The sequence below is a fragment of the Alnus glutinosa genome, chromosome 8 (genome assembly GCF_958979055.1).
Source record: "Alnus glutinosa chromosome 8, dhAlnGlut1.1, whole genome shotgun sequence".
NCBI lineage: Eukaryota > Viridiplantae > Streptophyta > Magnoliopsida > Fagales > Betulaceae > Alnus > Alnus glutinosa.
Genome location: NC_084893.1, coordinates 25,269,306 through 25,280,427, shown reverse-complemented (window position 1 = coordinate 25,280,427; position 11,122 = coordinate 25,269,306). Strand labels below are relative to the sequence as shown.

The 11,122-nt window shown below is 38.0% G+C and overlaps 1 protein-coding gene across 1 annotated transcript; it reads right to left on the bottom strand.

Moving 5' to 3' along the window:
* Positions 1–2,072: 2,072 nt before the first annotated feature.
* On the bottom strand, positions 2,073–11,064 carry LOC133876274 (G-type lectin S-receptor-like serine/threonine-protein kinase At4g27290). Its single transcript, XM_062314555.1, has 8 exons — positions 10,758–11,064; positions 5,662–6,147; positions 4,909–5,043; positions 4,576–4,733; positions 4,277–4,503; positions 2,775–2,900; positions 2,546–2,696; positions 2,073–2,471 (listed from the first exon to the last, which is right to left on the bottom strand). The coding sequence occupies exons 1-8, from the start codon at positions 11,062–11,064 to the stop codon at positions 2,172–2,174; spliced, it is 1,890 nt and encodes a 629-aa protein (XP_062170539.1). The 3' UTR covers positions 2,073–2,171.
* Positions 11,065–11,122: the final 58 nt, after the last annotated feature.

Sequence of the window (11,122 nt, the reverse complement as noted above, 5' to 3'; positions counted from 1 at the left end):
CGAATTTATAAGGACATTTTTATTTCATTGATAAAAGTTTAGGGTCATTTTTTGTCTTTTTGTTAGTCTTAGAGGACATTGTTATTATTATTATTATTATTATTTTTATAGTTTAATTAAGTAGTAGTTTGAAGGGTTATTTATACTTTTCTCTTTCCGTTATTTTCAAACGGGGCCTATGTAACGTGATTGGAAAGCCAATCAAAAGTCAATCATGGGCCCAAGATTGAAATCACAAAAATAAATTTGGCGATTCTTTAAAAAAACTAAAAAATAAATTGGTGCAGCGTAGTTTAAGCATTTATTTATTTGGCCTGAAAGTACAAAAGAAAATATTCTACACCTAATTTCTTTTGTCTTATAATTCAAGTTTTCCACCTTTAGGATATCTTTCATCTTTAGAATAGTCAGATTTCGATAGTTGCATTTAATAAGTGGGGATCGATCATTCAGCAAAATTACTTATATATGTGGCTCTCTCTGGTTTGCACACGATATCAGGTAGGAAGAGTCCAATAAGAAGGTTGGGAGAAGAGCATATCAGTGAGGACCACTTGGTTACACATTGAATGGCAGTATTCATCCATGGATCGATCATTCAGCAAAATAACTTAAATATGTGGCTCTCTCTGCTTTGCACATGACATCAGGTAAGAAGAGTCCAATAAGGAGGATGGGAGAAGAGCATATCAGTCAGGACCACTTGGTTACACATTGAATGGCAGTATTCATCCATGGATGGGTAATGGTTTGTTTGGTTTGAATATTATTCAATATTCTAATCGTGTTTTATTCAAAAATTCGAAAACTCACATCCAACCCTAATAAAAATTCGGATTTAAATATTCTAATTTTCAAATTCCCTTATTCAAATGCCATGATTATTTCAATCATTTATCAACATTAAAATTCATAACACCAATCATTATACAAAACTTTTCTTACAATTCAATCATTTCCAATCACTTCCTATCATTAAAAAATACATTTTTCCAATCTCAAAAATTCAACACCCAAACACAAATTCAAAAAGAATTTGAATTCTATTCAACATCCAAACACATTTTTACTGCCTCGAAATCCACAAATAGATTCAAAATATTATTCTTATTCAAAAAATACACCCAAACAGATCATAACAATTCAATATTCTTTAAAACATGTATTCCTTCAATATCCTTAAAGATATACATGCAGTCCTTGGATATATTGAGACTATCGAATTACATGCATGGAACCAAATTCAATTACATGCATGGAACCAAATTCAGGCACCAAAATAATTGTATTCTGCCCATAAATTTTAGTCCTCACTCCCTACTTTTGTTTATAACATAGTACACCATATGGCAGCGGTTTGGTTTCTGAGATGAGCATTGGAACTAAATGATATATCAATAATGGACTCATACAATCCAACACATGCTGCGATCAATTCATAGAGCTCGCCAAAGTTTAGCTAGAAAACCTACTTTAGCTATTTTAAAACTCTGTTTTATCACAGAATCAAGGAAGTGAGATGTAGATGTCCAAAAACATCTGCCATCACACTCGATCTCCACCATTGTGCAATCTGCCAAAAAGGCTCTTCACAGTTATTTGTTTGTAGTGAATAGATAAAGCATTTTAACTGTCTGATCATTACAGTTGGCCCTAAACCCAACTACTGACGGGCTCATTATGCATTATATGCATAATATAGATGAGTTACAAAGTTACATAGATATGTAGAAGACACGGCATCAGTCAGTAAAAGAAGGCCAATAGATTTCTGTAGAGAATGTTTTGGCATCTGCTAAATCAAAACTTTCAATTGCAATCTTTTAACTGCATTTCTGGTGACAAATTAGATTTAAATTTATAGTATATATCTATACATGGTAAAAGGAATTGATTCTAAAATTATTCAAAGAAGAACACACATTCTGAAACGCATGATATAGTCTTTTGTGTAAAGACTAATCTACTAGATGAATAAACAACAAGAATACAGTAGGGGCAGCCTTGCACCAAGCCAAATCTATTTATCTTTTTGACCCTTTTGTCCTAAAGAGGAGCAGCTTCTAGAACTTTTTTGTTCATCAAAATAAACTGAAACCATTATTAAATATAGAAATTCATTAAAAAAAAAAAGAAAGAACTCTCTGTTTTTGCTCTCAATTTGATGATATTTACCGTGCTTCCAACAATGTAATGGTGATTCTGTTTACTGAACAAGTTGCTTGCTTGCTAGATGAAGGAACTGCTTCAAGTGGATCGGTAAAGAAACCCGGTTGCCTTGGCCTAGGCAATAAGCTCTCATTGGTCAACATTTGAACCACAGATGACATGTTCGGTCTATCTTCTGGTTTTTGTTGCACACATAATAGACCCACATGAATGTGTCGTAGCACATTACATAGAGTGCACAAGTCACCTTCCAATTCATCAATCAGCTCCATTGGCCTGTCTTCAATCCATAGTTTCCATGCCTGAAAGAAATGAAAACCAAATTTAATTTGTAGGTCGAACTGCATGCCTTCAAATTGCCACTCTTTATGCTTACATGTCCAAGAAGATTAAGGTCGTGGTCTGGGTGACAAAACTCCCTATTTTTCTTTCCACTCATTGTCTCTAATACTAAAACTCCAAAGCTAAATACATCAGATTTTATCGAGTACCGTCCATGCACCGCATACTCGGGAGACATATAACCACTGTCAAATATCATTGCAAAGAAAAAGAAGTTAAAAACTGTTAAACATAACCTATAAAAGAATTTTAATCATACTTACTGTGTTCCAATAATCCTATTGGTCTTGGAATCAATTTGATCTCCCCCAAATGATCTAGCCAGGCCAAAGTTCGAAATTTTTGGATTCATATTGTTATCTAAAAGGATATTGCTAGCTTTGAGATCTCTATGAAGAGAATAACTTCAATTCGGCTGTGGCAGAAAATAAGCATTGTTTGCCCACCAATAAGAAATTGAAACATAACCTTGGAGCAAGAAAATTACGTACAAACAAAACACCCAATTTTTTTTCTCTTTGCTGTGAAATGAAGATCGAGGGAGAGAGATGAGAGATGAGAGATGGAAACCCAGCCCCAACCACCGACCCCCGACCCCGACCCAGCCCTAACCACCGACCCGGCGTACCCATGGAAGCCGCGCCACCACGGGGCCGACCCGAGATGAAGAGATCGAGGGAGAGAGATGAGAGACCCAGCCCCAACCACCGACCCCCGACCCAGACCCAGACCCAAACAATCAAACCGGCGTTCGACCCCGACCCCGACCACGTCACCGTTCGACCTCGACCACGTAGCCAATGGACCAAATCTGAACCACCAGAGGGGTGAGAGGGGAGAACGGCCGGCGAAAGGGAGAGATTCCGGGAGAGGAGGAGGCTCAGTTCGGATCTGTGGCCGGATCTCTGTCGACGGTGTCGGGAGGTCGTGGGGAAGAGGATCTGGAGGCTCGCTGGTGGTCTCCGGATCTCTGTGGCCGGATCGCTGTGGCTGGATGACCGGTTGTCCGGCGACGGGGAAGAGGCAGTCGGCTGACGGGTTGGGTTGAGGAGATTCGGTTTTTTTTTTCATATTTTTTCAGTCCAAGCGGACGTGCGGTGATTTGGGGCGGATTAGGGGTGGACCGGCGGACCGGCTGACGGGCGGACGGCGGATGGGCGGCGTTGGGTGGACGTGCAATGGGATTTTTTTTTTTTTTTTTTTTTTTGTTTTGGAATGTTGGATTGTTGGTACTGTTGTGAGAGGATTTTCTCCACGAGGCGGACGTTCGGTGATTTGGGGCGAATGACCGGCGGACCGGCGGACGGGCGGACGGCGGATGGGCGGCGTTGGGCGGACGTGCAGTGGGCGTTGGGCGGACGTGCAGTGGGAATTTTTTTGTTTTTTTTTTTGTTTTGGAATGTTGGTACTGTTGGGAGAGGATTGCCTACTTCACCAAAATTTTCATTTTTTTGCATTTTTTTGCTTTTAGCTGATGTGTCAAGTGATAATTGGTGGGCATAAAACCCCTCTTTTCTGCCACTGCCGGATAGAAGGGGCTCTCCTCTATGAATAATTCTCAGTCTAGAGTCCTCATGAAGATAGAGAAGCCCTCTAGCAACACCATGAATAATGTTGATGCGCTTATGCCAATCTAGTAATTTACTCTGTGTTTGATCTGTCCAAATTCACATTCATGTTAGTATATACCTAGGTGAATTCTCAACAAATAATTTCAGTAATGAAAGGGGATAAAACTAAACATGAATGTTCTGGATAAAATCAAAGGTCAAGGTTCAAACCAAAAATAAAGGAGTCCAAGCTTTTGTTGGGCATGTATTCATAGACTAACATGTTTTCATTTTCTTGAATGCAATAACCGAGAATCTTCACAAGATTACGGTGTTGAAGTTTTGCAATCAAGATAACTTCATTTTTGAACTCATTCAGTCCTTGTCCAGAATTCTTTGAAAGCCTCTTCACAGCTATATATCTTCCGTCTGGCAATATACCCTAAAAATGAAAGAGTCGGTTTAATTTGGAAAATGAAAAAATATTGCTCGTATAGTTAATGTTATTATTTACCTTGTACACAGGGCCAAAGCCACCTTCTCCTAGCTTGTTGTTGTTTGAAAAATTATCTGTGGCATTAGCTACGGCCGCCAGATCAAATATCGGTAACTCCATATCATTCTCCCCACCTCCATTGTCACAATCCTTCCTCTGATTTCTTTTCGTCATTTCTGAAATAATGAGAGATGCATGGACATGAAAAAATCTTGGATGGTTCTTTTATCAAAATCAAATTACTTACCCTTCAATCTGTTCTTTATGAAAGACCTATTTATTTAAATTTCTTAGCTATAAATCTACCATTATGAATCAATTATTATCAAAGTCAATTTCTTAGAAATTTACCTTGGTTTCTGAGTTTCTTCTTCCATATGAATGAGACCAATGCAACTATTGTCATTCCCACAACTAGAAATGCTGACCCAACTATAAATGCTATTAGTTTCTTCTTGCTCGAGTGCCTCTTTTTCTCAAGATGATCTGCAAAAGATCAAAACAAAGTCAGGTGACTTTGAGAATAACTCGCCTTACCCATCGTCTAGACCGAAAAATGGGTGCAAATAAGTTGGATAAAGCAATTGAGCTCAACACGAACAAAGTCAACACTTCATAGTTTCCCTCGCATGACAATTTGTCTAGCTTGTCAACTTATCAAGCAAGCTTTGAAAGACATCATTTACTATCTTTCGATGTTATTTATCTCCAGTTAAATCATCACTTATTCTAAAAAGTTAAGTTAATAAAAAATAATAAATTTAATCATTAGTCTTAACATGTGAATTATTCAAGTAAATGTGAGGTAAATAAAGCCTGACACATAAAATATTTATTGAAATGTGATCAACTCTAGAATCAGAACTCAAAAATTCTATTTTGATACCACATTAAATTGTTATTTATCCAAAAACTTAAACTTATTAGAAATTATGAATTCAATCATTTAATTAGTATCATAAAATCTTCTCCACATCTTAAATAATGAACAAACGTATAATAAACGTACTTTTGCCAACGGATATAATTTTGCATGTTTTATTTAAAATAGAAGACCAAAAAATCCAGCAAAACTCAAAGAGAAAAACAAAATTGAAATCGTACCCAATTCTGAAGCGGCCATCCTTATATAGAGATCTTGTCCTCCCTCGGTGAATACTATAATGTCAACAAGGCTAGCAAACCAAAGCAAGCAACCGCTTCCTCCCCCCTTGACATCTAAACTTGAATATGCTGTGCAGGAGCAGTTCTTCAAACACAATTCTTCGCATTCCTTGAGGGTCAGGGTCTTGTTAAACCAAGAAGAAGATGTGTCGGGCAATTTCAGCCCTGTCCGCTTCAGGAAATCATCTCCGTTATTGCATTCCAAAGGAGTCCTTCGAACACACCCATCACACCAATCTGTTGAATCCCAATCTTTCGGAGACTTGGGTAAGAAGCCTTCCAAACATGCACATACAGGAGAGTGATAGATATTGCAAGTAGCATATGTGCCGCATAAGGCATAATTATCGCACCGATCTGCCTGGAATGTAGAGAAAAGCTCCCAACTCTGTGTCCGATCCATCCATCTGAATCGTTGCGCAATGCCTAATGGACAATGTCCCGTCCAAACAAAAATGAGAATACCAAACTAGTATGTTGTATGGGGTTTTTTTAGAAGTTTTTCCTACATTTAAAATAGGATGAGATAGAGAAATTGTTTCTAGTATTCCTTATGTTTTGAAGAGGCTAACCAAAATTTGATTAAAATGTATTTTGGCTAGCTCATTCGAGCATTTCTAGTAAACTAGCTAATGTTTAGCTAGAAAGTCACTTTTATTATTTTAGCTTGCCACTTCCTAAAAACACTGCACATCAAACTCTGAATAATTATTTACTTCATTTAAAAATTCTTTTTTATTTTTACTAAGACTAACTTCAAAAAAATAAAAAATAAAAAATCTAAAACCCAATTTATAGAAAAACTGTGAAGAACAAAAAGTCTACAAATGGTGTTAATGTGTTATTACCCAACCCAATTACATCAGTTTTACTTGATGTCTTGATCTATGCTGGCTGATCAGGTCCAAAACCAAAACTTGCATTGGGCTTGACCTTTAACAAAGTGATATGGCTCGGTTTAGCAGTCCCCATACCGCAGGCCGACCCAAAAAAAAGAAAAGCTTCCAGTCAAAATACACCATCCACAACTAAGTTAAACAAATAATAATAATAATAAAGCAAAATCAGTGTATTTGGTTTACCTAATTTGTAATTAGTTCTTTATATTATAAAAATGAACTCAAAGGTTAATGAGGTATGCAAAAAAGATAATTTACTCACTACAGTCAAATTTCATCAAGTGATGTAAAATATTTAATAAAGTTGTGATACATGTCCTATTTAAATCAATGTCATACTAACGAAATCTGTTAAGTCAGTGAATGAAATTTGACTATAATGAATAAATTGTTTTACGGCATTTGTCAGGGACCTCTGAATTCATTTTGATACCACATATCGCATAAAATTAATTGTAAATCAGGTAAATCACATAAACTGATTTTACATTTTTCTAAAACAAAAAAAAAATAATTAAATGCTCGAACCTCAAAGACATCACTAATTCTTGTCAATAGCCCAAGACATATCTACAACTAAAGTATTGAGATAAGAGTTATAAGCACTCAAGAGATAAGAGTTACAATATGATAAATTAAATTTATAGTTTTTAATGTAAAATGGGAAGAGATTTATAACGTTCAGACTATTTTTTTATAAATAGAGTCTTGTATACAATCAAATATAGCAAAAAAAAAATAAAATTTTGACGTGTAGATGTAAGTCATAAGGCAAACCACCTAAAATTTATGTTTTCTATCTTCCCTTTATCTCTATCAAATTATGAGTCAATTTTGCTAGCTAATTTTATGAACAGATTAACCTATGGGCTATCGAATTAGCACAGGGCCTGTAAACGTTTTCTCTTTCTGGGCCAGAAAAGAGGAGGACCAGTACTTATTCCTAGAACTCAAGCTATGCACTAAACCCCAAGAAGTTTGATAATTGACCAAAAAACACAATTGAATTCAATCAGAATCAGAGCCCCAAATCCCAATGTTTTATTATATAACATCAATGCTTCCAGTAAGATTACCTTCCCATTGACCCACAAAGAGTAAAGTTCTGAGTGACCCAATTGTAGGTGATAGTTCTAGGCCGAAGTCAAACATTGTAAGTGAAAAAGAGTGGGAGAGAGATGGACATAAAAACCATTGGTTATATTAGAATATGGAACCTCGAATCGGAAGAAACCGAAAAGGTAAGAAGAGTCCAATGAGGATGTTGGAGAAACACCATACGGCAGCGGTTTGCTTTCTGAACAGAGAGCATAGTTGACCCTTCTGGCCTAAAGAGTAACAGTTTCTTACCCATTTTTGTTCAACTAAATAAGCGGAAACCATTATTACATAAATAAGTTGAAACCATTATTACATAAATTCATTGATGATATTTATTGTGCTTCCAACAATGTGATAATGATTCCGTTTGATAAACAAGTTGCATGCTTGCTAGATGAAGGTAGGGTTAGCAATTTTTAACACGACCCATGAACCCGACACGAACACGACACGAAAATATAGGGTTTGGGTTTGGATGATCAGGTTCGGGTCATAATCGGGTCAACCCGATTAAACATGCTATTTTTTTTTTACTTACTTATTTATTTATTTTTTAAGTCTAAAAAAGGGCAAATCGGCAATTCAGGGTCAGGCTTCAGCAAAAGCAAAATTGAAATGAGAAAAGTCAGAAAACCCTAGCCGCACAATCCGCAATGCATCACTTTTCATTCATCTTCTTCCCTTCACCTTCTGGCTTCTTCACGCCGCACCGGCACCGCTCATTCACTTCACAATTTATCTTGCACTGGGGATCTGAGCGCCAAGGTCCGCTTCTCCCCAACCGAACCGGCCTTTCCGTCTTACCCAGTGTAATGCAGCACGTACGTAGACACCCCGTCGCTGGGTTTGTCCATTTTGAGAAACAGCCCATTGATGACCTCGGCGCCGCTCGCTTTGGCCTGGTCAAGAAGGTACGCGTCTAGGATCTCGCGCCGCACCATGCCGATGTACTCGTGGGGCTTTAGGGTCTGACCGATGTCCACGGCCCCATTCAACGACGATATCATCTTCATCCTCGTGACCCAACGGTCTATGATGTTTAGTGGGAGGTCGATCAGGTAGGTTTCGACCCCACCCTTCGCGAGGGTCTTGGCGGTGGCCTGTGGAGTGAGGCGGTGCCGGTGAGAAGTGCAGTGACCCAGTGACTCAGTGAGGCTCAACGTGTTTGTGGGTTCGTGTCATGTAACCCGGTTCAATATCGGGCCGTATTCGTGTTCAATTTTCTGACCCGATTAATAATCGGGTCGGGTTCGTGTCAAACCAGATTGTGTTTTCGGGTCAGCTGGGTTGACACGAACCCGACCCGCCGACCCGAATTGCCAACTCTAAATGAAGGATCCACTTCAAGTGAATTTGAAAAGAAACCCGGCTGCCTTGGCTTAGGCAATGAACTCTCGCTGTTCAACATTTGAATCGTAGATAACATGTTTGGTTCATCTTCTGGTTTTTGTTGCACACATAACAACCCTACATGAATGTGTCGTAATACATTAGATAGAGTGCACAAGTCACTATCAATTCATCGATCATCTCTATTGGCCTGTCTTCAATCCAAAGTTTCCATGCATGAATGAAATGAAAACCAAATTTTTGTTAGTCAAATTGCATGCCTTCAAATTCACACATGACTATTAAAAGAGCAAAAGAATAACAAGGGCATCATGTGACCATATGTACTATTAGGAATTGCATTGTTAATAAGATGTTTCCTTCAAAATAAGGTAAATTATTAAGATTTGCCATTATTTATGATTACATGTCCAAGAAGATTCAGGTGGTGGTCTAGATGACAAAATCCTTGTTCTTCTTCACACTCATTGTCTCTAATACTAAAACTTCAAAACTAAATACATTAGATTTGATTGAGTATCGTCCATGCACCGCATACTCGAGAGTCATATAACCACTGCCAAATATCATTGCAAAGAAAAATAAAATAAAAACTACTAAACTTAATCTATAAAAGAAGTTTAAGCATATTTACTATGTTCCAATAATCCTATCGGTCTTGGAATCAATTTAATCTCCCCCAAATGATATAGCTAGCTCAAAGTCCGAAATTTTTGGATTCATATTGTTATCTAGAAGGATATTGCTAGCTTTAAGATCTCTATGGATGATTCTCGGTTTAGAGTCTTCATGAAGATAGAGAAGCCCTTTAGCAACACCACAAATAATGTCGATGCGCTTTTGCTAATCCAGTAATTTACTCTTTGCTTGATCTCTCCAATTTCAAATTCAATTAGTATATACCTTGCTAAATTCTCATCAAACAATTTCATCAATGAAAGAGGATAAGACTAAACATGAATGTTCTAAATCAAGTCAAGGTCAAGGTTCAAACCAAAAATAAAGGAGTCCAAGCTTTTGTTGGGCATGTATTCATAGATTAACATGATTTCATTTTCTTGAATGCAACAACCGAGAATCTTCCCAAGAATATAACATTTAACCCCAAGATTAATTTTTAAAAAAATATTTCACAATTAAATATAAATGCAAGAATTAAATCATAATAAGGTATAATAATACTTATTTTAATAGGAAAAATAAGTACTTTTAAGCTATTATCACTTATCTTCTCCCTTTTTTTTCGTTGACGCTACTAGACTACCGGTACAAGAAAAAGAGCAAAATTTTGCAGCTTTGCTTTTCTTCTATGGACTTCTTAAGAACACCTTTTGAGAAGAAGGGCGGAACCATAATCTTAGTGGCTGAGGGGGCCAAATTGGAGGTTTGGGAAGCGGCCTTTGACGGCGGAATTCCACACATGGTAATGCTCTCCAATGGAGCGGCTGGATTTGTGCTAGTTTGGCCAACAACTGTGGTTCTGTGGGGGGTGGGGGTTTGGGGTTTGCTGTAGATTTTGGTGTAGGTGGGTGTCATGGGTTTCGGGCTGGTGATTTGGGTGGGGCTTCGGCGATGGTTCAATTGTTCCAGGTGGGCGAGAGTTGGGTTATGGCTCAAAGGTGAATGCGTTGCGATTGGTTGGAGCTTGGGAGGAGTGGTGGTTATGTCGATGGGTGGCGTGTGTACAGTGTACTAGTTTGTGTCTTGGGTCACAGTTTGGGTGGGCGTGGTAAGGCGATGGTGTTGCAAATGCCGGTGGTACGTCTGATTTCAAAAATTGGGTGGACTTTGGCGATGGAATATGCATTGAGTTGTTCCGTGAAGTTTCACCATTGGTTTTTGACAAATTCTCTATAAACTCGTGCAAGGAACGTTCCAGTTCTTTGATGGAGATGGCGTAGTCTTGATGGGATGTCACGAGCTTCTTGACAATGGCCTTAAGCTCCTGCATATTTGCTTCCAATTTTTGGATTCGCTCTTCTTTTGTAGCCATGGTGGCGAATCTGGTTTACTGGGCGGTAGATGGTGGTACGTACTGGCTTTGGAATTTT

Coding starts and splice junctions, on each gene's coding strand:
- LOC133876274 (XM_062314555.1), bottom strand. CDS start 11,064: ATGGCTACAAAAGAAGAGCGAATCCAAAAATTGGAAGCAAATATGCAG. Junction 4,504..4,575: donor GCTTTGGCCCTGTGTACAAG/GTAAATAATAAC, acceptor TTTCATTTTTAG/GGTATATTGCCAGACGGAAG. Junction 2,472..2,545: donor ACCTTAATCTTCTTGGACAT/GTAAGCATAAAG, acceptor CATTTCTTTCAG/GCATGGAAACTATGGATTGA.